This window comes from Capronia coronata (assembly GCF_000585585.1).
Source record: "Capronia coronata CBS 617.96 chromosome Unknown acBCG-supercont1.1, whole genome shotgun sequence".
NCBI classification, from domain to species: Eukaryota; Fungi; Ascomycota; class Eurotiomycetes; order Chaetothyriales; family Herpotrichiellaceae; genus Capronia; species Capronia coronata.
Window position 1 is genome coordinate 395,074 of NW_006912893.1, and position 25,047 is coordinate 420,120.

The 25,047-nt window shown below is 52.0% G+C and overlaps 9 protein-coding genes across 9 annotated transcripts; 7 read left to right on the forward strand and 2 right to left on the reverse strand.

The window, feature by feature from the left end:
• Positions 1 to 865: 865 nt before the first annotated feature.
• Positions 866 to 2,892, reverse strand: A1O1_00151 (uncharacterized protein; the record flags this gene model as incomplete). Its single annotated transcript, XM_007721072.1, has 4 exons — positions 866 to 1,907; positions 2,000 to 2,423; positions 2,471 to 2,659; positions 2,805 to 2,892. 4 exons carry the CDS (start codon positions 2,890 to 2,892, stop codon positions 866 to 868), a joined length of 1,743 nt encoding a protein of 580 aa, XP_007719262.1.
• A 1,164-nt stretch (positions 2,893 to 4,056) lies between these two features.
• Positions 4,057 to 5,224, forward strand: A1O1_00152 (alcohol dehydrogenase; the record flags this gene model as incomplete). Its single annotated transcript, XM_007721073.1, has 2 exons — positions 4,057 to 4,851; positions 4,931 to 5,224. The coding sequence occupies 2 exons, from the start codon at positions 4,057 to 4,059 to the stop codon at positions 5,222 to 5,224; spliced, it is 1,089 nt and encodes a 362-aa protein (XP_007719263.1).
• A 6,375-nt stretch (positions 5,225 to 11,599) lies between these two features.
• A1O1_00153 (uncharacterized protein) lies at positions 11,600 to 13,279 on the forward strand (the record flags this gene model as incomplete). The annotated part of the gene is made up of 1 exon (XM_007721074.1): positions 11,600 to 13,279. One exon carries the CDS (start codon positions 11,600 to 11,602, stop codon positions 13,277 to 13,279), a length of 1,680 nt encoding a protein of 559 aa, XP_007719264.1.
• Positions 13,280 to 14,186: 907 nt separating this feature from the next.
• Positions 14,187 to 16,046, forward strand: A1O1_00154 (uncharacterized protein; the record flags this gene model as incomplete). The annotated part of the gene is made up of 1 exon (XM_007721075.1): positions 14,187 to 16,046. The coding sequence occupies one exon, from the start codon at positions 14,187 to 14,189 to the stop codon at positions 16,044 to 16,046; it is 1,860 nt and encodes a 619-aa protein (XP_007719265.1).
• A 929-nt stretch (positions 16,047 to 16,975) lies between these two features.
• A1O1_00155 (uncharacterized protein) lies at positions 16,976 to 18,022 on the forward strand (the record flags this gene model as incomplete). Its single annotated transcript, XM_007721076.1, has 1 exon — positions 16,976 to 18,022. The coding sequence occupies one exon, from the start codon at positions 16,976 to 16,978 to the stop codon at positions 18,020 to 18,022; it is 1,047 nt and encodes a 348-aa protein (XP_007719266.1).
• Positions 18,023 to 18,657: 635 nt separating this feature from the next.
• On the forward strand, positions 18,658 to 19,185 carry A1O1_00156 (uncharacterized protein; the record flags this gene model as incomplete). The annotated part of the gene is made up of 1 exon (XM_007721077.1): positions 18,658 to 19,185. The coding sequence occupies one exon, from the start codon at positions 18,658 to 18,660 to the stop codon at positions 19,183 to 19,185; it is 528 nt and encodes a 175-aa protein (XP_007719267.1).
• A 1,138-nt stretch (positions 19,186 to 20,323) lies between these two features.
• Positions 20,324 to 21,803, reverse strand: A1O1_00157 (uncharacterized protein; the record flags this gene model as incomplete). The annotated part of the gene is made up of 2 exons (XM_007721078.1): positions 20,324 to 21,551; positions 21,607 to 21,803. The coding sequence occupies 2 exons, from the start codon at positions 21,801 to 21,803 to the stop codon at positions 20,324 to 20,326; spliced, it is 1,425 nt and encodes a 474-aa protein (XP_007719268.1).
• Positions 21,804 to 22,240: 437 nt separating this feature from the next.
• On the forward strand, positions 22,241 to 23,068 carry A1O1_00158 (ribosomal RNA large subunit methyltransferase J; the record flags this gene model as incomplete). Its single annotated transcript, XM_007721079.1, has 1 exon — positions 22,241 to 23,068. One exon carries the CDS (start codon positions 22,241 to 22,243, stop codon positions 23,066 to 23,068), a length of 828 nt encoding a protein of 275 aa, XP_007719269.1.
• Positions 23,069 to 23,617: 549 nt separating this feature from the next.
• Positions 23,618 to 25,047, forward strand: A1O1_00159 (protein btn1; the record flags this gene model as incomplete). The annotated part of the gene is made up of 2 exons (XM_007721080.1): positions 23,618 to 23,732; positions 23,807 to 25,047. 2 exons carry the CDS (start codon positions 23,618 to 23,620, stop codon positions 25,045 to 25,047), a joined length of 1,356 nt encoding a protein of 451 aa, XP_007719270.1.

Sequence of the window (25,047 nt, forward strand, 5' to 3'; positions counted from 1 at the left end):
GGCTTGTCAACTAAGCAGTTAACGGCAGGCGATGATTCATACTCCCCAGATTTTCCTGTCCGGTTTTTCTTTGCAAGGACCACGGCGGCTAGGCTTCCGGAACGGGTGGCTGAGTGTCTGTTCGCATGCTAGGATGCGTGGCTAGCCACGGATTTCACCTCACAACAGCATTCCTTGAACGGAGAGGCATATCTTTGACAGACCAGATGGTGTGCCAGATAGTTGTCCCGCAACGACTCCGTGCCCCTTGGCGATTGGATTCTGGCACATCCAGCCATGCATCTATCTGAAGATCAATTGCAAGGCAAGGGGACTTCAGGCCACGAGCAGAGAAAAATCGACGGGCCAGAGAATATTGTGGTGTCAGAGCGACGTTCAGATTACGTAGCGGAATATCAAAAATTTGCAGGTTGGCAAAATCTGGGGAATTCGCCTGCCTCGTGATGGCATTTGGCATTGGTCTGTGGTCGATTCACGTGTTCGCGCAGAGTTTTTTCATACTGCCAACAAGAGAGAGATTGAAAAGATCGGGAGCCTTCAATTGTAAGCAACCATCATCTTTTCCTTAGTCATGGCTACTTTGTCCTTTGGTAGTAGCCCTTTGATGGGGATAATATCATACCGCTGTCGACGTCAGATCTCATCATTCTGCTATGTTGTTCTTACGGCTATTTCCATGACAAATATGTACAACATCAACCTGCAGCCTCCTGTGCCTTCTCCGCATTTACCTGTATAGTGAGAAACGCCCCCTTATTCGGACATCTCCTCGGGCATAAAGGATCCAGCATCTATATCCAACGACACCGGACTCCTAGACATGAAGAGTTATATACCCCGTAAAGCCCCAGTCAACCCCGGATTTTTATGTGTCAACCCATCCCCCTAGGGTGACATCGAACCTCCTCATCGACGTTCCTGTTCCCTGTCTCGAGGGAGCTGGCGATCCGAGAGTGAAGGCTTCGAATTCTCTGTCTAGAGCCGAAGCTTGTCCTTTCTTCTGCAGACTCTCCCCAGATCGCACTCCTTCACATAGCGCTTTCAGGACACCACCTAACCACTCAAAGTCCTTTAGTTCGAGGTAGATCTGGCCGGAAACTCGTGTCCAGAGCTTTCCCTCGTAGTCGTAGATGGCAACGAAGGTATTGTAGTCGTCCACCAATTTCTTCTGCATCCATGCGATGTGCGTAGGAACATCGGCTTCCTGAACAATGATGGGACCGGCCGAGGGGAGACTCGGAGAGCTGGGGGGAGATGTGGATAGCTTGGAATCACCTAGCATCCCACCCACGGAACCAGAGCGATAAGTTTGTGCTGTTTTGCCGGCACTCGGGAAGCCAAAGGAGGATTGGCGCAGAGCAGGAGACAATCCACCAGCACTTCCTGCGCCCCCAGGTCCCATGCTAATGCTCCCCCGAGAATTGGCGCCCATTATCGTGATCGGGAGTAAAACATTGGCCATGGCACAATCGCGGAGACCGCCGGACCAACCTGTCCTTCCTCCGTCTCGTCGATCGCTGGCTTCATAGCTTCCCATCGTCTTCAGTCCATAGCCTGCGTCGAGATCATCCATGACTTCAGTTCCAAGAATCATGGCAAGAAGATCTGCCCCGCGTTGGGCAACATCACGAATGTAGCTGTAGATGGCATCCTCACCGCCACACAGATTTTGTCGAAAGTTCAGGGCAGCCGGCACACAATAGTATGGCGCGTTGTCGGCGGTAGCGACGAATTGGAACAGCGTCACAAAATCCGACTTTTCGCCAGGCGGGAGCGGATTTCGAATGGAGGAAGACGATGAAGTGGGCGGTTTGTAACCATGAGACGTTGGAAATGTCGTCCGAATGAGATGCTGGTTGCGCTTGGGCACATGCAGTACAGCACACCCGCGAGGAGTAAACAACCATCTGCCCATTGTCAGGATCTTGTTCTTTCATTCGGTGATCGGCATGCTTCGATCCGAACAAGCGAATACATCCCGAGAAACGGTCTCACTTACTTGTGACAATTGCTAACAAAGAAATCGGCATCCAGCTCGGCCAGATTCAGCGGGATTTGACCAATACCATGGGCGGCATCGATGACACTGATGATATGGTACTCTTTGCACATTCTCGTGATCCTCTCAAAGGGAAATCGTGCCCCAGGTAGCGAAGTTATAGTCTCAAAAACGCAGACCTTCGGTCGAAGTCCGTCATACAGGACGCGGGAAATGGTTTGTGAAAGTGCATTGAGTATCTCGGAATGTGTGCAAGGAAGTGAGTAGCCAAAGTCTTGCCCATGTCCGACTTTACGCAATGTAAGTTGAGGGTTTGTTTCGACGATGGACATCAGGGTCTTCTCGACGGCTCCATAGATTGTATCAAAGTAGATTATACAGTCTTTCTCCTTGTACTGGAGATTTCGTAGAACAGTGTTGACGCCTGTGGGGTCAGCCTCCGTTATCAATCAACTAAGCCGGGACGCTTACCTGATGTCGCATTCTGTACAAAGACACATTCGTCGGACGGGACGTTGAGTAATCGCGCAACTCGCTCCCTCGACTTGTCAAGGAGGTCGACATACTGATACCTCAAGAACTTATCCGGTGCGGCCTCCGCGAGCTTCTGATACCCGCGAAGAGCATTGCGCACGGGCAACGAATATGTACCGAAGGATCCTAATATGCCACGTTAAATTTACACTCCTAGACCGCCTTCGAATTTCGAGCGATTGAAGCTGGGAGTCATGACATTGGCAGACTCCGGAAGCCTGGGAAGCCAGGCATAGAGGAGGCATGAAGATGGGTTAAAAGCATAGCATACCGTGATTCAAATTGGTATACTTGGAATCAAACAAGAAATGCGACCTGAAACCATGTCCAAACTCCGTCACATCACCAAAAGAGCCCATTCTGACTATGCGGATAAAGATATCGAAGGAGCGGGACTTTCACGAACTCGGTCCGGAATGCGCACGAGAGCGGGAATATGATAGGACAGGGGTAACCGGGACTATCAGCCGATTCGTTTGTCCAAGTTGTTCTCAAGCATCAACATGCTACGTTGAACTGCGATAAAGGGAATGCGGTCGAGACTAGAGACGTCCTGAACACCTGATCAACATCAACTCTCGTTGGCAACTGTGACTCAGTGCTCGTCGTAATCCTCGCCCAGTCAAGCTGAATCGTTTTCGAGGGTGGAGGAGGCGCATCCGGGGGGCTAATGAAAGGCGGGAAAAGAAAGTAAGGCCAAGTCCCAAGATTGATGTTACGCCTGACGCCAGAATGGGCCGGCGACAACAGCTTGAGTGGGCGGACATGGGCGATCCACTGCCCTTCTTCCTGCGATTGGTGTCGTTCTGGCTTTAGGCCTTTGTGATTGAGTCACAAGCGGCAGCACAACTCGTTTGGTGATTCTGAAGAGATTCAGAGATTGGTGTCATGGACCCCGTCTTCATAGGTACTAGTACTGATTAACAGCCAGGTAATGAAATAGGTCATCTTACAAGTCAGGATTCATTGTTGCTTTCTTGCAGACCGGCTGCCTAATCAAGGGAGCTGTGAGATGATTCCACACCGTTGAGCTCTGGAAGATTATTCCCCCGCGTCCGGATTTCTCGATAACGATAAGGCAGTCCACTATTCAAGTTGTCCCAGCACTGCAGTGCATGATACTAATAATAATTACTTTGTCTGACGCCAGTAAATTGATGCGAATTCGCAATTGATGGTTGAAACATGTGCGGAGTGATTGGTCTTGCCTTCCAAATTCAGCGACAGACTTGAGTTTCTCAACCTCGGTCTTACGGCCACGGTTCGGCATATTGTCATATTGATTATTGAGGGGGGACGACGAGCGTGTGTAATAGTCTGGCAGCACGGTGAGAGCATCATTCTTGTCATCGACATCATCAAGCGACTCCAAATTGAGGCAACCCTCGTGAAAGCATCTTGCTCGCTGATCCCTAAGCATACATCAAACTGTGTCAACAAGGAGATATCCACGGGCTGATAGACCAGCTGCCGTGGTATACTAAGTTGAAATACCAAGCTGCTGCCTAAGACTTGGTGCTACCATGCCTGGAGCAATCTCAATATCCAAGGTCGACGGAAAACCCGGCCAGGTGTACTACCCACTGTCTTTGGACGAAGTGCCCAAGCCATCGCCGACCAGCAAACAAGTCATCATAAAGATCCACGCTGCTGCACTCAACCACCGTGATCTGTTCATCCGTCAGCATCTGTACCCCGGCACCACGTTCGGCGTTCCACTTCTTGCCGATGGCTGTGGCACTGTCGTTGCAATAGGGAGCGAGGTCGATGCCAAATGGAAGGGTCAGAGGGTGGTGGTGAACCCAGGGACCGGGTGGAAGGACAGCCCGGAAGGACCCGAGGACAAGGCCGGGTACAGAATACTCGGCGGCACCAAGATGAATGCCAACGGCACGCTGCAGGAATACATGGCGATTGACGAGTCAGAGCTAGAGCTTGCGCCCGAGCACTTGTCTGCGGTGGAAGCGGCCGCGCTGCCCTTGACGGGGCTCACTGCCTGGCGCGCGGTAGTGACAAAATGCGGCGAGCACAATCTGAAGCCTGGGAAAAATATCTTGGTGACAGGCATTGGTGGTGGCGTGGCTCTTATGGCGTTGGAATTTGCCAGAGCAGCCGGCGCCAACGTCTGGGTTACTAGTGGCAGCGAAGAGAAGATCAAAAAGGCAGTTGGTTTAGGGGCAAAGGGTGGCGTCAATTACAAGGAAGAATCTTGGGAGAAGAAGCTGTTGGCCATGTTGCCGACGGAGAACAAACAAATTGACGCAATCATTGACGGCGCTGGAGGCGATGTGGTGGACAAGGGCGCCAAATTGTTAAAGGTGGGTGTTTGCCGTCGCTTTCTGTCGATCAGCTACTGTTATTCTGTCCTACCTGTTCAATACGCTGACGCCTTTCTAGCCTGGCGGTGTGATCGCAATCTACGGCATGACTGTGGGGCCCAAGATGCCGTTTCTGATGCAGGCTGTCTTGAAGAATATCGACGTCAAAGGCTCAACCATGGGATCGCGAAAAGAGTTCAAGGACATGGTTGATTTTGTGAGATCAACGAAGGCGAAGCCAGTCGTCTCTCGGGTCGTGGCGGGCTTCGACTTGGAAGCGATCAACGGACTCTTCGAAGACATGAAAAAAGGCGCCCAATTCGGCAAACTGGTGATCGAAGTTTCGAAGGAGAGCGCCGACAGTAAGTTGTGATTGTTATTAATAAACCTTTCTAGCATCTTGGAGCTTGCACAAACATGTCTTGTGCCGGGCCACGTCGATATGTATCTATGATGTTGTTTGTGCCATTTGCCTACCGTGACCGATAAGCAGTGCTGTGCTGGCTTGTTGCCACGCGGTGACTCAGTGTTGCTATTTTAGCCATTCTGCAACGAGCTCGTATTCGTGCCAAATGATAGAGCCCTATCTGCCTACCTCAATTGATAGTCGCGATATTGGGGTCCCAACAAGAGAGGATGTCTTTGTGCTCGTGCCTATATCCATGTCAACGTGCAGATCTGCTGCGTGTCTAGCCTGGTATTCAATGATGTGGGATCCTGCAGGCAAAAACGAATGATCCAAAGAGACAATCTTGGGCACCAACTGCGGTATGTCAATGTGACAGTGATTGGCGGTAAAGACTGACAACCAGATTGGGAAACACAGAACAAGGTCTTGAGACCGAGTCGGGAATCAGCTTTGTCGTCTGGCCTGCCTAGGAAACCTCTTTGCGGCTGGATGCTTCCCTTGGCGCAATGAGTGGTCTAGAACCGAGCAGAAGAATCTCTTGTGCCTGGTTTTGAGGCATTGGAACTGGACACATGTACAACCGGGCTTGCAGAACAGCCAACACAGGAAACCAGACCGGCATGAGGCGAGGATGGACCACTGATCACCAAGCATTCCTGCCGGCTGCCTCGAGATTCTGGATGGATTCTTGACATTCTGCTGACAAGGCCCGGTGTTGCAAACGAATCCACAGCGTGTATCGAAGTTACTGGTCAGCCGATCTCGCAGAACGGTGCCCCTTGCACAAGGTCCGCCATTTGTTTGGCCCTTATTCAGGAGTTATGGGCTTCTGTGAATGCAGAGTTGGGGACACAGCAGCACTTGTGAAAGGGAAGTAACCAGCGCAATGGCGTTCGGTTTTTCGGTTTGACGTTCCACAAGTCGAGGGAACGGCCAGTCCAGCAGTTCACGACAGGCTGCTAGTCCCGCCATTTCGCTGCGATACCAAGGGGGCGGGTGTATCATAATGAGTACGATGCTCCTATTTGATTCGATTCCTGGAGTAGCGCTGCGAGGGACGATGTCCAGGCACAAAGCCCTCCTGCAGATGGGGGCACACTCGAACGGGTGTCCCTGCAGGGGCACAACCCTTGCGGTTTAAGCGAACCAGCCAGGAGGCCAAGCAAAAATAGAAAGGTACAGGGCTCATCCAACCACGGGGGATGCTAACTGCTTTCTGTTCAATTCATAGCCTCGCAAACGATTTCCCGTGATCTGGAAACTCTTTCTCCTGCTCTTTTCTCCTAGAACAAACGCTCCCAATTGAAAGGAGCACGCGGCTCGAGAACTCGAATCATGCTTATGCGGTAGTAAGTCAATACGTACACGCTGACATCACGACTAACAGGCGGTGGATAGGGATCGGATATAGTATGCACACCCCGTCTTCGGGTCCCAGGTCCCGAACTGGTGAGCAGATAGATCGGGACGTTTCGTCGACACTTAGTTCAAAGTTACGTCGCCACTGATTGGCAATTATACGCGGTCATAACATGATACCACGTAAGGTACCTCCTAGGTATCATTACTGTGGGAGGCATGAAAAATGCTGTGACGATGCAGATGGACCCTTAACTTTTCCAGACAAGATCCGGAGGATTACGCCTTGGTTTGACGTCTGTTTACCGCGTAAGCAGCATAAAAGCAGTGGATTTTGGACCCGGCATCGAGCGGAAGCAGGGCACGCAGTGGATAAAGAAATTAATGGCGCGAAGGGGAGCACGACTCCAGCACATCGTAGTAGTGGACCTCGCCGCCGTTAGATTTTGTATCTTAAGTTCCTCAGGGACACGGTATTCTGTACCGTGTACGTACAGCCATACGGTAGGCAGGTACATGTGGCGGTGCATAATACTGCAGTACGTACAATCCGTCCAACAGCCTTCGAGGTTACCGAGAATAATGGCATAGCTGTTCAAGTTGTGCAGAGTGTTTTGATTAGTACCAGGTATTCCTTCTATATGGACGACATTCCGGGTTGCCGTCGCCCCTGATTAACGGATCGAAACAAGTGCGGAAATGTTCGCTTAGATGCAGGCAACATGGCCAGGTTGGCAACAATGAAGGGCCACTAGCATGCAGCAGAAATGAAGCACAACACAGCAGTCCTCGCAAACTGTATGAGACGACCTGACGTTGGCAAACGAAGGAAGACTCTCAATGCCACCTCGTAGCTGAACAACAGATGACCCAGAATGGAGAGGTGCATGACTTCGTTTCTTTCGCCGCCACAGTCACGATCACTAAACCAGGGATACTAGACACACGAGTCTGCGCTGATTGAGGCAGTACGTAGTGACAAGTAGCGGTGCTCATCAATCACACAAATTGGTCCAAGATCGAACCATACTTGCAGATTTCGTAGTTTGCACATGCAACCTCAGGAATCACGCATCCGAAGTTCGACGACCTGATACATGACTGACGGCTCCATGGACAGGGAAAAACAAAACAAAGCTCGGCTTCAACGCGTCGATGTTGTTTACTTCGACAACCATCAGGGCCAGACATTTGGACGCGACTGTCATAAACAGAGATTCTTGACGCCTCCCGATCAATGCCGTTCACATCACTTCGGGCTGCTCCTGACGTCGGCGCCTTTCAGCCTCCACCAGACAGGCGCCATCGAGGTTCAAGCAAAGCGTGACGCTGGAGGACCGGGAGGCAAAAAGAATCACAGACCGTCTGTGTGCCTACGTACGCTTTTCCCAGTTGAGGCTAGGAAGACTTTCGGTCGGGCGGCTGACAGGCTAAAGATAGAATACTGCTAGTATGCCCTAGCCACTGCTTAGGCCCCAGTGCACTTCCGCGGGGATCCCTCACAGACCACTGCAGGGGCATGAGACTTTAAAACCTGTGATTCCGAGGGGCGGTGCACCAGGGGCAAGAACATAATTCACCCCTCGAAGCAAGACCTATAGTGTCATCCTACTCGGTCGGTAGAGTAATACGAGAAACCTGCGTGTTTGAGGAGCCATTGCTTTTGAATCTGTTCGGCTGCTAGTAGGAAGGTAGGTAGATAGATGCGGTAGCAGATACTCTAAGGTACTACCTAACCAAGGTGCCTGGTTTGTCGGAGGGAGCCGGGGTGATCGATATGGCCAACCATTTGAACGATAAGTTAGCCGCAGTCAAAAAGAGTGACCCCGGGCGACTTCACCCTACCTTAAACAGGAAAAGGCATCAGATCGTTTACTAGCACGGCTAGTACTGTCTCCATTATTACCTATTGGCAGCTGGTATTTTTGTTCGATTTTTTACCTGACGAGGATGTGGTATTTTTTTTTCGCCCCTCTGTATGTCGTATTAGTACTACGGCTCCATGGATAAGGTATCCTTTCTGTGGCAATCACTTCAAGTTCTACGTACTCCGAGTCTCTCCTGGATTTTTCGTACACGAATCCACCGAAGATGTTACTTGTACTCCATACCGTCCCTTCGATTGCGGCTGTGCAAAATGCACCTTGAGAAACCCACGCTCCCCGGCCATTCTACTCTGTGGTTATCGCAGTCGTGGTCATCTAGCTGTCAGGCCTCCGCCTGACCTGGCTTCGTCGTGTGGATCGCTTGCTGCTGCTGGCGTGTCGGCCGCCGTTAGCACTCATCATCCCTGGTTGAGGTGCAACCAGTCGCCGTCCCTCGTATCGTACACGCAGCCGACCAGATCATTTGTCGAAGCAGGTAGAAAATAGTGCTCACGGGCATTTGCCCCCATAAGTGTCAATAACCAAGTACGTACTCGTAGCCAGCACATCGCACCCATACTGCGCATTCGCCTACCCCTACTTGTTTGATGATGGCTCTCTATGCTTCGCTCCCACCTCTTTTGGTTGGACAGTTTCAAGCAGGGTCTGAGGACGAGGAGGCTGAGCCGGTGTAGAGGTTATGGGACGAGCAGAAATAGCAATGATATGATCATGCAGGATTGACTGTTGTTGGTGCTGGTATGGTAGCACTACGGGCCAGAAGAAGGACACAGCTCGAATCCCATCATTCCGGGCCCCAAATGACAGAGCGAATGCAAGAAAACTGAAGGACACAATTTTTCCTTGCTCTACCACCATTATTGTGACCGCTGGCACCCTGCCGCTGTCCCCGCTTTCCTGTCCACATGCTACTGGCTGCTAATCCTGTCTCCTCCTCTCATGTCGCCTCGCCTCTCATCCCATGGGACAGATCCCCTTGGAGCGACAGATACATGGTGGACAACTTTGGCCTTGACTGACAGTCAGAGGACGGCCAGAGGATCATCGTACGGCTGGAGCTTCTCCTGCCCTGCCGCCTCCTGCCGGCCCTCATGGCACCACCCAAGGGCACCAATCCCCAGTCTCTCGCTGTCGCTCATCCACTCCTTCGTTCCCCTTCCCACTGGCCTCTGCTCCATCAGCTCGACTAAAAGCCTAGTTGCCTTCACTGCCACTAAGCCTGCCTCAAAACTCGCGCAGTCGAACTTCCCCGTCGACTCGCCGAGCCTCTCCTGCGTGACCTGATTGAACACCCGTCGCCTTCCACTGCCCTGTCAAGTCGAAGCTCCTCCGTCTTGGGTCGAGGCCGATATAGTCATTTGGTCCCCCTCTCGGATCGTCCTTTTCCCACTGCCGCTCCACCTTTCCATCACCACGACTTTCGCTCTGTTTGCACTCGACTTACTTTCTGGCTCTGTTCGCAGACCATACTTTCGTTATACTCGAAACACATCTTCGCTCGCTTTCCAAGCCTTTGTATCTCCCTCGTTGGACATCAGTCGCTCACGTCCTTCGATTTCGATTCATTCGCAGAAAGCCCTCCAAAACCCGTTGCATTCGACAAGTATTCCAAGCGTTCAACTTCGCTCGAGTCCACGTCGTAGGGGATTACCTTCACTCGAATTCGGAAGCCTCAAGTTCCGTTATTTCTGGAAACCACCTGCATCCGACTCATATTCAGTTCTTGTTGTCGACAACCCTGTGGCCTGGCCCTACGCTGTGGGAATCCCTCGTTACGTTGACTGCGCGGCTATCCGTCCGTGGACCAACCCATTGGGGAACTTGGCAGCTCAAAAGACGGAGGAGATTCGATTAGAAAGGAGGCCCTCATCTTGGTTCAGATTGCAATCCAGAGACTTGGGTTAGTATACCGTCGGCCCTCCATCGTCATTCGTTACCAGATTTGGACACATCTATACACTTCTCAAACCGTTAGTCCACCCCTCTCCTTGCTTGAAATATCAGTCCTTGCGTTCGAGCAATCTATCGATCATTCTTAATGCTCCTGAGGGAACTCAGGGAAATCACTCGATTGCGATGCTAACGAGCGAGGATAACAGTTGTCTCGGCCCTTTCGCTGAGGATTCACTTCTGCCATCATCCCCTCTACTTGGACGATTCATACTTCCGGGCTCGCCGGTTTTCCCATACAGAACAGGTACAGAGCTCTTCCTCCTACTCTTGTCAAAGGGTTCTCAACTGGCCTGGTGATAGTTTGGCTGATCAGCGTGCATAGTTCGTTCCACTCGGCTGGCATTCTTTGTCTTCGAAATTAAGTCTGCCTCAGCTTCCCGAACCACGAACCTTTTTGGGGCCACCACCGGCATCTGCTCTTCACGCGAATACTTCTCCTGGGAAGGCTGCGACCAAGATTGCGTACCGATCTGGACTCTTCGTCAGCCAGCCTTCGCTCTTATATCCCAGACCGAGCTGGGAGATTGAAACATCATCCACTGCCAATCCCACCGGTCTTACCCGTTATCGAATGTTTACTACGAGAACCGCTATTCTGGCATCTCGAGGTTCTTGCTTACGATAACAAATCGCAACTGTCGCTCGCTTTGATTTGAGGCATCCCTGCCTCGCCCACTACACTCGTTTAGTACCCAGTCACTCGCTTTGTGCTTCAGTCGACACCTCAGCTAATTTACCACCAAACCGGCAATCTGGCTACCATTACCTACGATCGTTTTTCGGTAAGTCCAATTTACACCTTCCCTGGTCTTGTCTTAGCTGCATGCGCTGTGGTGTGAGAGCGGCGCTGGCTCTGCCGGTTCTTGGACTCATTCATATACTGACATGTCCTCAGTCGTTTCCAGACTTCCGTCCCCCTTTCATAGTCGACGATTCTTTCGATTCATCAGATTTTGTTGGAGATCATTTTGCCAGCCAGTTCCAGGACGGCCTTGAGGCCAGACCTGGTCAACTGCTCCCCATGTCCGGATATGATAAGGCGGCTCAACCAGGCCTTATTGGTATGTGCATTCTAGGTCGGATATCAGTCGCCACTTGCTAATTGTGAAAAGATTTCCAACATTCTGCGATCTCCAACCAAATGTTCTACGGCCCCTTTTTACAAACACCTTACGACCATCACCCTCTTCTTCAACCTAGCAATGTTCAAGAGTCAGACTTTCAGTATGCTCCAGGGCACGGCTATCCGGCAGAGAAGAGCTACGAAAATGGCCAACACATTGGTGTGCAATCCTACGACAACCGGGAAATGAGGACCTTTGGCATGCCTCAGCAGCCGGTCCCTTCATCTCACTTTGCTCCCATGAACCCTCGAAAACGCAAGGCCTCCAGTATTGAGGAGTTTGACCAATTTCCAGACCAAAAGAGAGCAACGCTCGCGCAGGTCCAGGTCCAAGATCCCAACGGTGATTATTACGACTTGAGTGGACAAACCTCCCCATACTCCCCGTTTGTCCCCACCCCTACCGGCAGCACCGGCTTTCCAGCGTGTCCACCTCGTGGCGCGTCACCAAGGCCTTCAGGCCATCACTACTCGACATCGACTGCATCGCAGGTCTCCCTGGCGGCTCCGTCACCACACACGCCCGCATTCAGCCCGTCATTCACCACCGTGAAGAGTGAGCAGAGTCCTGGAGCGCCTATGACGCCCATTCCCCGTTCAATTTCGACAACTTCGCCATTGAAATCATCCTTGCCGAAGCTGGTCAGGACTTCCACCATTCAGACATCACCCCCTCCAGGTGTCTTTTCTAACTTGGTCACGGGTCATGCTCAAAGCTTTAACCCGTACGCCATGCATCCTCTCAAGGCCAACCTCAAGCTCAAGGGTGATCTCGATGCCATGAAAGATCATTGGACTCCTGAGGAAAAAGAGGCTCGACGACGGCTTGTCGAGTTCAAGCGCAGCCAAGTGAACAGCACCATCACCGCTGAATTCAACGCTGTTGCCCCACAAGATCGTCAACCAAGCAGCATCTGCATTAGTTGCATTTGGTGGAAGGAGAAGAATGAGTTCTACGTTACCTCGGTAGACACAATCTACCTGCTTGAGGCATTGGTCGGAGTTCGTTTCACCGTGGAGGAGAAGAATCGTATCCGTCGAAACTTGGAAGGATTTCGACCAATGACGATTTCCAAAGCCAAGGCAGACAGTGAGGAGTTTTTCAAGGTCATCATGGGCTTTCCTCACCCCAAGCCTCGCAACATTGAGAAAGATGTCAAAGTGTTCCCCTGGAAGATTTTGTCGACCGCCCTGAAGAAGATCATCTCCAAGTACTCCGCCAGCTACTCCTCGACCGCGGCGTCCCTGCTGACTCCGACTTCGTCAATCTATTCTCATGGAGAGGGCGTTCCAGAGTACCACCACCCTCAATCACCCCATCCAGATTTCTTTAATGGCGCCGGCGCTCCCTATCAAGTCCAGGCAGAGATGTCGTACATGCCCGGACCTGCTCACATGCGCATGCCAGTGTCCCTGGGACCAGCGCCAGTTCCTGAAATGCAGCTACAGATACCAGAATGCATGCCGGCATACGACTTCAACGGCCAATACTGCTATCAGAATATGTCTCAGATTCCGCCAGCGACGATGGCCATGGCTTCTTATCCCATGACAGCGCCGGGTGCTCGTATGCCCCCGTGGGAATTCGCCAGTTTTGTCAACGACAGCCCGGTCACAATGCCGCCGCAAAGTGCGCCACCTATGGCGTATCCTCGTGGTTCTGTGGAGACGGCCGAGTTCATTCCCGCGATGCATTAACGGCCTGAGGCAAGGGTATAATTTACTCCACTTTCTTTTCTTGACTGTCTTTAGCGTTTACCATTTGTGCATAGCACACGTCAATCTGGAGACACCTTACCGCTGGAGGTTTTCTATCACTGCCGCCGTGGTGACAAACGAGCACGGCAAGGAGGATGAATCATGTGCACCACACAATCTGTACATCAGGATGATGATTTTTTGCATAGCGTTTGTTGATATTTGGCCTTCGAATTGGGATTAGGGATCTACATGGACAGTGATGGACTGTCAGGATTGGGAGTAATTGGAAAGGAGTGGGCAAAAAGCATGCAACAGCAATATGGTCAAGGGTTATGTTCGTGTATATGATTGATGAAAGCATAGATTTCTACGTGCCCCTAGAACGAATCACTCGGGAACCCGGAGCAATACACGAATATTTTGGGCAACAAATGGAACCCTTCAGATCTCAGAGCCCACGGTCGAATGTGTTTACATTGGAGAGGTGCTGAATACACGTTGTAGTATGTACCTAGGTCGGTAGGTAGCCTTACAGCGTCCCGTGCTGCTTTTGCGCAAAACCGGCACGTGATGGTAGGAGAAACTCCCATTCTGACCGGTCTAACCGCTTTAGGAGTGTAAACATTTGCCCCCAATCTCGGCGCGTTTGTCTTGAGTGCAAGTCGCAACTATGAAACTCTCGCTGCCAGTCCATGTGCGACATCATTGAATCAGACATCTGTCTAGAAATCCCCCTCCTTTGCCATTACTATGAAGCGCGCAGCTGTCATGAACTATTAAGCACCTTAAACTTACACCACAATCCCCTTGCGCCCAGAGGTTACTGTCACCGAGTATGGCACAAGTTATGACACCCACGCGACAGCAATCTGAACGTGTGGTATGCGTTCTACCTATACTCCCGATGAATGAGAAACAGGCCTTTGTCGACGAAGATACTTCACACGCCTCAGAAGGGGAGGTGATGAGGCCTCTTCTGTCACCGTCCACACGTCATTACACATTCACTCCGCAACGGACCCAAGCCCCGCCGCGCGCTTGGGAACGGCGTCCTGCAACACCATATGTGCCGCGAACCGAGGCGCAGAAAATATGGAAACGCGTCCCCCTTGGAGCGATCGATCTGAGCGATGGCCACAGCTGGAGAAAAGTGCCTCAACCAGCGGACAGAAGGTCGGTGAAAAGATTGAGAGTTGCCCAGACCAATGGAGAAGACAAGGAAAACGAAGACTATGTGACTTCCAAATGGGATGAAGATGGCATGGTAGCAAACAGTCCTAAGCGCAAGCTGTTTGGCTATGATGGAGCCACACAAGGGGAAACAACAAGCGACGAATCTGACGAACCATCCACCAGGATTTCAAGGGACAGCAATGGTCGCAGCGACAAGGATGACAATGTCATCAATGAACAAACGGAACGGGACCCTGCTATCGCAACAAGTGTTGAGGATGTGGATGTCTCTATTTCTATTCCAGCTGTCCAAATCAGTAATGGAGACAATGGAACTTCTTCTCAGGAGGCGAGAGATCCTTTGGTCCCGGAGCCAGTGTCGTCAGAATGCGTTGACAGTGTAAACTCAAGTGCCTCCTCCCTTCCGGAGGCAACGCCATCCGATCACAACCTATCCACTTTCAAGAGCAACGCCCAACCATGCAGTCCGCAAGCAGAAACCGAACCTCAAAGACTATCGCATGAAGGCAGCGATGTTCCACGGCTTGGTGAAGTGGTCAACTTCCCGATCGACCACGATGATTTTCCTTTCTTGCAGAATTTCTTGTCTCAACGTCAAGCAAGGAAAGCAGCGAAAATGGAGACTGCTCAAGAAGACGCTCAGCAGCCTGTCGGTCCGGAAGAAGTAGCAGATCAGATCACGCAAGAGCCCGCTACTGCTCCTCCGCAGGGCATGGAGCAGCCGGTCAATGGAGCCATGGGAGACATGAATACCACCCTTTCAGGCCATGTTAACAGCGACCCCACAACAGGTCACGACCAGAGCGTGGCACTCGAGCCTGATCAGGGAGTGGATGCCAACATCTCGTCGCCCTGCCGGCGTAGCTCACGGCTCAACACGAAACTGGCCGGACCGAAGAGACCGGTTGCAACATTACCAAGCAATATCTCTCTCAAACGCCTCAACGGGAATGAATTTATCGCCACACAACGCGAAGGACAGTCCTTGGCCATTGTCACGCGAAGTAACACGAAGCGCAACAAGGGGCCTGCAGTGTCAGTTAAGGTGAAATTGATTCAGCTGCGTGCTGAAGCGGAAGCAAGAGGATTAAACGCCACAGCTGCTACCCCAATTGGCAATTATGGAGCAGATGGGACAAAAAAGGCCGCGACACGGGTCAAATGGGATGGCATACTTGCTCGCTTTGAGGACGGAAGTGTGGTCGAGAATATGCCAGACGTGGAGGCACCTTGTGAAGCCGCCAAGGAGACGGGATGCGACTCTGGAGACGTTGCAGCAGAAGATCAGCCACCGCATGAGCCGCGGAAAGCTGAAGATGAGGCCCAAGCACAGGAGAAGCCAGCCAGAAAGGTTCGGAAGCTGAGGAAGCTGAATGCCGGTACAGTCAACGGGACGCCGGCACCGAAGAGAACCACGAGCATACCGGTTCCTGCCAGGGCAAGCTCAGCAGAGAAGCCATCCGATGTCAGCATCAATGGCAAAGGACCTCGAACTAGCGAAGCCAAGGCTGTGGGATGCGAAAGGCGGGCGCAAAGCCGCCCGCAGAGACGTCTGGGTACGTGTGCCTGAGCCTGAAGCTGTGGAAAGGGTCGTTCGATGACCATGTACATGTCTCATGAAGTGTGTACCTAGCATGATCGGTTTGAGCTGGCATACATGTGCAATGTATGATGAGTAACAATGATAACGCTGAACAGACTCGGTTAGTCCGGGGTTTGATGTGTAGAGAGATCGAGCTGAATCTATGATGGAGTATGAAAAACTTTGCACGACTCCATGTATCTTCCGTGTGCTGATGAAAATATGTGTAACCTGGTCCGCGGCAACCGCTTGATATCGGCTTTCCAAATATCTCGTATGATTCTGCGTGACTCCAACAGCACTGTTGCTTTGTGGGAAAGTAACCGTTTCACATGGACTATACCATTAGAAGGCTGTCGGCGTCGATCATCTAGTAGGTACATCACATTGAGTGATGCTATCATCCATCGTCCTGTGTCAAGGGACTTTCGGCCCGGTTGTCATCACTCTCGGCCCGTGCTCTAGTTTTCGCTTGTTCGCTTTGATGGATTCTACCATTCTCTTCGCCTACTTTCTTCTCCGTTCTCATGACTTCGGTGGCATATGATATGCCGTAACTTGAGCTCCCGTCGCGGTCTTAACCCTGGGCAACATCTCGACGGTTCGATGTCCTCTGATTGGAGCAACCCCGAGTTCATGTTTGTAATTCCTTGCGGTGCAATGTCCCCGATTGGCGCAGTTCCGACGTCAAGGCTGTCGAATGATGGGTTCCATGGTGGTCTGCGTTTTCTTTCCCGTGGAGATGGCCTTGCCCGGATGCTGGCGTCCGGTAAACCGCGTGCTCGAAGCCTCGTCCAATTCAAGGCATTGATTGTATAAAAGAACCCGCATATTTGTGAGAAACCTTTTGCTTTTGACAGCTTTGGAATTGCATTGAAACAACCACCCATACTGTATACTTGAACGCCTCCTACAACATGTCTGGCAAATCTGTTTTTCTGATCGGAGCAGGCTTCATCGGCCGGGAAGTTCTCGACCGGTTGCTTGCGGAGAACTACTCCGTCACAACACTTGTCCGGCGCGAAGCACATGCAGCGGAGCTCCAACAAAGTGGTGCAAAGACGGTTCTAGGGACTTTAGAAGAAAAGGAAATCATCACGACACAGGCGGCCGCACACGACATCATTTTCCACACGGCCACGGCGGACCACGTACCGTCCGTGGAGGCGGTGATTGCGGGCATCGAGGCACGAGCCAAGCAAGGCAAGAAGACGATCTACATCCACACCAGCGGCACCAGCCTGCTCGGCGACGACTCCAAGGGCGAATATAAATCCGACAAGATCTTTTACGACGACAAGCCCGAAGACATCGACGCCCTCCCTGACACGGCGGCCCACCGAGAAGTCGACCTGGCGATCCTGCGGGCGAGTAAGCGGCTCGGCACTGCCGCGAAGCTGGCTATCATGATCCCGCCGTTGATCTATGGCTTCAACCCGAAATACCAGCGGCTCTCGATTCAGTTACCTACCTTGACACGCTTCGCGCTGAAGCACAAGTACGCCGGCTACGTGGGCAAGGGGGCCGCGGTGTGGAATCAAATCCATGTCTACGATCTGGCGAGAGGGTACATGACGCTGCTCCACTGGCTCGAGCAGACCGACGCCCAGAACGTCCTGCATGACCCTTACTTCTTCTGCGAGAACGGGCTCGAGTTCTCGTGGGGCGAGGCGGTGGCCGTGATCGCCAAGGAGCTGTATAAGGCACGACGGATCGAGTCGTCGGAACCCAAGACGATCCCGGAGAACCTGTACGACGATCTCTTTGGTGACACGACCCCGTGGGTGGTCGGCTCCAATGCGAGGTGTCGGGCAAACAGACTGCGGGCGCTGGGCTGGAAGCCGCAGGAAAAGACGCTCTACGAATCCCTCGTGCAGGACGAGATTCCGGCTATTTTGAAGGAGGACGTGGCAAACTTCCATGGTTATGCCGGCGTTGCCGCCGTGGTCGGGAAAAGCTCTTGAGTCTTGGGAATACATGCAACGACTCCTGGGACTGGACTGGATTGCACGACCTACCTCATGTACAACTTACCTTAGTCTCCCGGAAGGGACGATTTTCAAATAACGGACACATAGTAGTAATGAATAATTGACATGACATGAGGAGTGGAGTCTGATCGGGTTTGAGCATCACATCGCATCGCTGTTCTTGCGTTGCGTCGCCTGATTTCCCATAAAACCGTGCATGTCTGACAGGGACTTGGCAAAAAGTCTAGTCGTTAGCGAAAAATCGCCTACAAAACGTGAAAAGAATAATCAGTCAGAAGAAATACTTTCTGCTCGCTGTTCTGGCCCTTTTGATCTGCAGGGTGGCCGAGGCCTTGCGGAACATTCATCGGATCTGGGGAAAGCGTTTAAAGCGTGGGGAAGCAGTCGACTTGATCTCCACATGCACATCCGCTTCTGTCTGCCGACTTCTGCTCCTGCTCTCCTTCACACGTCATCTCTCCTGTCTTACTCCCCTGTATCATCTTACTCCTCCTCTTGGCCTGCTCACATATATCCGAGTTGATGCTGGAGACGAGTCTGGATTCTGATCATTGATTTCTCGTGTACGTAGAAGCACAATAGCATTCCAGAACAAACTTACAACCAGCATGACTTCGAACAAACCTCCCTCTCCGCCCACAGCATCCAGCTTCTTCGGAGCCGAAGACTCTGAAGGGCCAAGTTCTTCATTTTCCAATTCCAATTCATCGTCCACCATCGACCCAGTCTACTCTCGACGACTGGTCTCCGACGACGTCCCCGGCAACCATAAGTCGTATACACGACCAATCTCGGATTCCGAAGGCACCCATACAGCCAAAGGAACTGCAGATAACGCTGCGTCATCGCGAGTCGAGGCGGCTGGAGATGACGAAGAAGGACCAATTGCGAATTCCAATTCTTCCTCTAGCCAAGTCAACGATCCGGTCTACGGACAGTCTGTGACCAAAGCGGCGACACCTGGCCAAACGATCGCCACGGGGAAAGGTGCTGGGCAAGTCAGCCCGGCCACTGATCCGGTCTATTCGCAATCACAACCTCGATCCCGGCCTGAGTCGCCCATTGCGTCGAACAGGCTGGGCCAGCTGTCGTCCCAGATCACATCTGATCAAGGTAAACCAGAATCCGAGTCTTAAGTTCGGACCGCGTATATACGCAACATGAATGGGCCCGGTACCTTCCCCCGTGCTATACCACTCGACACCATCGACTCTCTTTGAGCTGTCACAGGCATTAACGTTTGGATGGTCAAACCCCAGACTTACATCTGTTCTTTGGTCTTAGTTCGATAGCTTGTGTCTCGGCAGACCGGCTCGCTAGTGTCTTTGACATGACACAGGTCTTGCGAGAATAAGAAAGCACATAAATAACAGATCTCCTCACTATGACAACGAAATGCTGGTCATTTGTCTTGAACAATCCTTTCGAACGTTTGGTAGATGAACTTGATGCAAATTCCAAGTATATTGTCTCCATTTCTTGGATGTTTGATGTGCCTGAAACCAGAACATGTAGACAACTCGAGGAACACGCATATCCCCTTGTATTATATTGCAGAGGTCCTGACCGACCACACACGTAGGGATTCTATTGCTAGAGGGTGCGTTCCAGTACCTGCTTGTACTGCTTGCTGGGGGTTTCGCAGGGCCCAACCCCCTGCCCTGGTAGAAATTCGGTTATCATAATTGTGATCGTGTTTCTTCATATCCTGTGACACCTTCTTGGCCACCATCATTCTTTTGCTACACAGGGCATCGACACAGGATGGTCGCACGCACACAGTCTCCGAGCGACCTGGGACCACCCTGGATACGGTAGGGCCTCGAGTTTCCCCAGAAATATAGTGTCACCACTTCTGGTCATCCCGCATTCCGCACCAGATCCAAGATGTTGCCGGCGGCATCCATGCTCAAGGTTGTGAATAATAGCGAGACGACCCTCTCTTATGCAGCCTGTCGGGACTCGCGCAGTCTTCCTCTCACCACGCCATTCAGTTCCGTCATCGAGACGAGTTGACGTAGGAGGCAGAGAACCGAACGCCCCGACGTCGTCGTCGTTCGGATTGGAGGCTTGGAGGGACTCTCGTCGTCCTAGCATCTGATAATGTGCTATGGCATGCCGTTGCCTGGAGTTGAGGCAACATTTGCCATGCCATTGTGAGCCATAGAGACTGTGCAATATAGACGTGTCGTATCGCCATTGCATGTGTTTGTTGGTGGACCACGCAGGCCGTGACGCAAAACGCCTTTTCAGAGACTGTCACCAGTTTTGTTTCTACTCTTTCTCTTCCATCTCCTGTTGCAGTTTTTCAAATCCACTAGGAGCTTGCTTGGCTTCCTCCATCTTTCCAATGCCTTGCAAGGTGAGGTAGACGTCCGTGCCCCAGCCATACATGGACTGCAGAGCAATGCCACCGCCAAAATATTCGGCGTAGGCTCTACTCAACGGCAACCCGTACCCAAGCCCCGCGATGGAGCTCTGGTCGGAGCCACTATTAGCAATAGCATTGAGCCCTGCATCCGTTCCATTGTCTTCCACTGCAGCAGCCGCCTCCTCATTGTTGAATGTCGTGAAGCTGTACGACCATATGTTATTAAGTGCGTCAGGAGGGATTCCTCCGCCTCGGTCACGGATCCTCAGCGTGATACACGGCGCCGCGGAGTTGAGTGGTCCGATGTCTGCATCTGGTGAAGAACAATATTCCTCCAGACCGTCTTGTGAGAAATCATAGGAGTTCTCTTCGTTCACCGACAATTTCATCAAGGCTTGCAGTTTTGTTGTGGACACGTCCGGTGCCGTGGCAATGGTAACTTCAATTGGTTCACGCTCATTGCCAGACTCGATCGTGGCTCGAAATGCATTCTTCAATAATTCCGTGATGATATACTCGAGATGCATCGGTATGTGAGCAAACTCGGCGTCCTTGTCGCCATTGATGACGAGAGATGGTCTCACGCCATACTTGAGTTCACATACTTCCGACACGAACCCCTCACATTGTCGGACGATGTCAGCAGGGCGCAAGGCAAGATCGATGACGCCGACGTGATTGGGGTCTGGCTTTTGCGTGGCCGCGTCACCGGTAGAAGCCATATGAAGCGCGAGGTGCTGCTCGGCAACTAGTCGGGTTCCTATTCTCGCGCGGAGGTGTTGATCCAGAAATCTGGTGACTTCGGCTGCATCGATATATTTGCGACACTGTAGAAACCCTTTTGCCAGAGTGGGAATAGTGTTGGAATGAGTTCGAACCAAGTCGGCCATTGCCTCTGTGAAATTCATCTCCTCTTCTATCGTCTCGATGGGTTTCTTGTAGAATGGCTCCAGGGTGGACAAAGAGTGGAGGTAGTTGTTGTAGATCTTGGAGACATTCGGGTTGGCGACCACGATGAACGGTAGGTTTCGAAGGGCTTGGATTCGATGGGCTAATCGGGCTGGAAGGAGTGAGACGGTGAAGTTTGCCGAAGAAAGGAGATCAGCATCTCGTAACGGAGGTTTGCCATGTCTGTGTTGAATCAGTGGACTGCGTATAGTCACTATGGGCGGAACGGAGAACATACTTGACTAGATCCGCAAGTGTGAGAGGTCGGCGAGGTTTCGAGGCCAGTCTGGAGATTTCTTCGTCGGACACAGTAGCTTTTGATGGAGGATGCGACCACTCGTGGATGTCTGGGGGAAAGGGTTGGTGTGTTGGATGCGTGGCCCATCGACGTTGGGGTAGGGGAAGAAGGCGTCGAGGCAAGGCGGGTTTCAACATGTCGGATACAAAGAGTGTATCGATATCATGCTTCAATCCTATCACCAGAGAGTGTGCAGGGGACAACGGAGATCCGAATACTATGGATGTTGGAGGATTGACAATTGTGTAAGGATGATGACTGTTTCCGTATCTTATTTACACATGCGGCTCGCCCTGCGCTCGTTCTCCGCAAGGGAGTTCCAGCCCACTTGAGCCCGCTTCTGATCGCTTTATCAAGGGAAATTCATCCGAGATCCTCCAGAGAGCCTTTCTGTGGCAAGGCTGTGATTCCCCAGTCTTTGAAGGCATCATGGCTCCACAACGAAGCTTAGTCTTCCGATGGTCAATTAGCTGGAACAATTCTTCTTGTTGATGAACGCTTTTGAGTGACTGCCAGTGAGTCTTCTTCCAGCTAGTAGCACGGCGTAGTTCTTCGTCGTGGTTTCACATCAGCCATGACCCAACGCCGTCTTGATTCCGTACGATCAATGTACGATGAGAGGAGTGATCAATACGATGAAAATGAGGTTCATGTCAAACAAGCTCGCGATTATCTTCAGTGGGCTCAGCTGAAGGAAGGAGAAAGTGTGCTGGATCTGGCATGCGGAACCGGCCTTGTCGCCCTGGGAGCCAAGAGCGTGGTCGGTCCATCGGGTCACGTTGTTGGGGTCGACATCAGCGAAGGCATGCTGAATGTGGCAAGGCGCAAGGCTGAAGCTGATGGTGTCGAAGTGCTGTTCCTCAATCACGACATATCAGACTTTAGCGGTCTGGACATCATACCCAAGGGCTCAAGGGGGTTCGACGTGATAACGTGCGCAGCGGCTTTAATCCTCCTTCAGAATCCTCTCCAAGCTCTCCGACATTGGAAAACGTTACTGTGCCCTGGTGGCCGCTTCATCACGGACGTACAAACCAAGGATGCCAATCTTATTATGAACATCTTTGCAGCTATTGCGCCCGAGGTAGAGGAGTCAGTGCCCTGGGAAGCGCAGCGCTGGCAGTCGCAGGATGCGCTCGAACAACTGGTGGTTGATGCAGGTCTCGTTGTGCAAAAGATCTTCGAGACCGATTCGTATGCCACCACACGTTACGAGCGTGCCATGGCACCAGACCTTTTCGATCGAGCTGTCGTAAAGTCGATGTTCAAGAACTTTGGCCGAGAGGCAATCCGCGAGAAAGCGAGAGCACTGTTTATAGACAGAATTGAACGATTTGCCAGGCCTTCGGGGACAGTCAATGAGGAATGCAGATACTGGGTTGTCATAGCCACGGTGCCGTAGTGACTCATATCAAGAGGAACTAGGATAGACCAGGTGCCATCTCGTATTCAGGTGGTTAACCTGAGGAGTTCGGGCTCTCTGTTGTCAGCTTTCTACAACCATGTCCATTGTCTACGGCTCCTCGCAGAGGTCGAATGAGCCGCTGGTGACGGTCCTCATCTATGAACCTTCAGCCGCATGGAGCTGTGTAGACTTCCCACATAGAAGAGTAACAAAAAGAGTGTTGTTATATAATACACAAGGATGTCGAATCAATTCGGTGCTAGACATGGTGCTCGACCTCGAATTCTCGAACGTAGAATACTTAAAGCAGCATGATATGTGTCCTGTTCAGGGATGACGAACACGTCACTGCCAGTACTATGACATGCGGCTTCGTAGGCACTGCAGGCTAGGGAGGCTTACAACATGCTTGCTACTACAACGTCCAGTGACGACGGTACAGAACCCCTCAACTTGCACATCTCAACGCCTGCTATCTGGTTGGCCATGTCCGAGAGTCTTTTTTCCCTCGACATCCTGGGGTAAGGGGAGCCAAATCTCTCGACGATGGCTTTACCTCTGCCTGGTTCACCTTCATCCTCATGGGCCGTTTTCCGGGAACGCCTGAAGCATACTTTCAGCGGTGCTGACCCAAGAGTCTGCACGGCGTTCTGGCTCTTTGGTAAGTCCATCAAGCATGCGCTCTGCAGCTCGATGTCGTCGCGCTTCGTATGAGCAGCTACTAACTGCTCATAGGCCTGATCAACAATGTCCTCTACGTGATCATCCTCTCCGCCGCCCTCGACCTTGTTGGCCCCAATGTTCCCAAAGGAGTCGTTCTTCTCGCCGATGTCATTCCTTCGTTCCTGACCAAACTCTGCGCTCCCTATTTCATCCATGCAGTGCCGTACCCTGTCCGAATCCTGATCTTTGTCGGCTTGTCTGCGGCAGGGATGCTATTGATAGCACTGACGCCCAGTTACACTGATGGTGGGACGATAGCAACCAAGATGGCTGGTGTAATCTTGGCATCTTTGAGCAGCGGCGGCGGGGAGTTGACTTTTGTTGGGCTGGTGCATTACTATGGTCCGTTCAGTCTGGCGGCCTGGGGCAGCGGAACCGGAGGTGCAGGGCTGATAGGAGCTGGAGCATATGCGGTGGCAACTACGTCTTTCGGCCTCAGCGTCAAGACCACTTTGTTGGCTTCCGCTTGCTTGCCAGCAATCATGCTGGTGAGTTTCTTCGTCGTTCTTCCGCTGCAACCTCTTCGCTTGCACTCCAAAGTACATCATGGCGTTCCAGACCTAACAGGGGACAACGAGGAGGAGGAGGAGGAGGAGGAGGATGAGGCCGAGGCCGAGCAACGAGAGGGGTTGCTCTCCTCCGAGAGACCTCCTAAACCTGCCTTTGCTTCGCGTCGAGATTCGTCTTCTGCTTGGGCGAGGTTCACCCATAACCTAGTGCGCGCAAAGGCTCTCTTCTTCCCTTTCATGCTACCACTTCTTCTGGTATACGTGGCCGAATATACCATCAACCAAGGAGTGGCGCCAACGCTCTTGTTCCCGCTCCGAAAGACCCCATTCAAACACTTCCGGGCGTTCTATCCGAGCTATAACGCTATCTACCAAGCTGGAGTGTTCATCTCACGATCTTCAACACCGTTCGTACGGATTCACAACCTCTATCTGCCGTCATTCTTGCAGGTTGCGAACCTGTGCATCTTGGCTTCGCACGCCATCTTCAATTTCATCCCAAATGTCTACGTTGTTTTCGCTATAATATTCTGGGAGGGCCTGCTGGGTGGACTTGTCTACGTCAATACTTTCGCCGAGATCCGTGACACCGTTGCAAGGGAGGATCGGGAGTTTTCGTTGTCGGCGACCACCGTGAGCGATTCAGGGGGGATATGCATTGCCGGGTTCATTAGCATGGTCTTTGAGGTGTGGTTGTGCAATTGGCAGGTTCGGCATGGTAGGGATTACTGCAAGAAATTATGA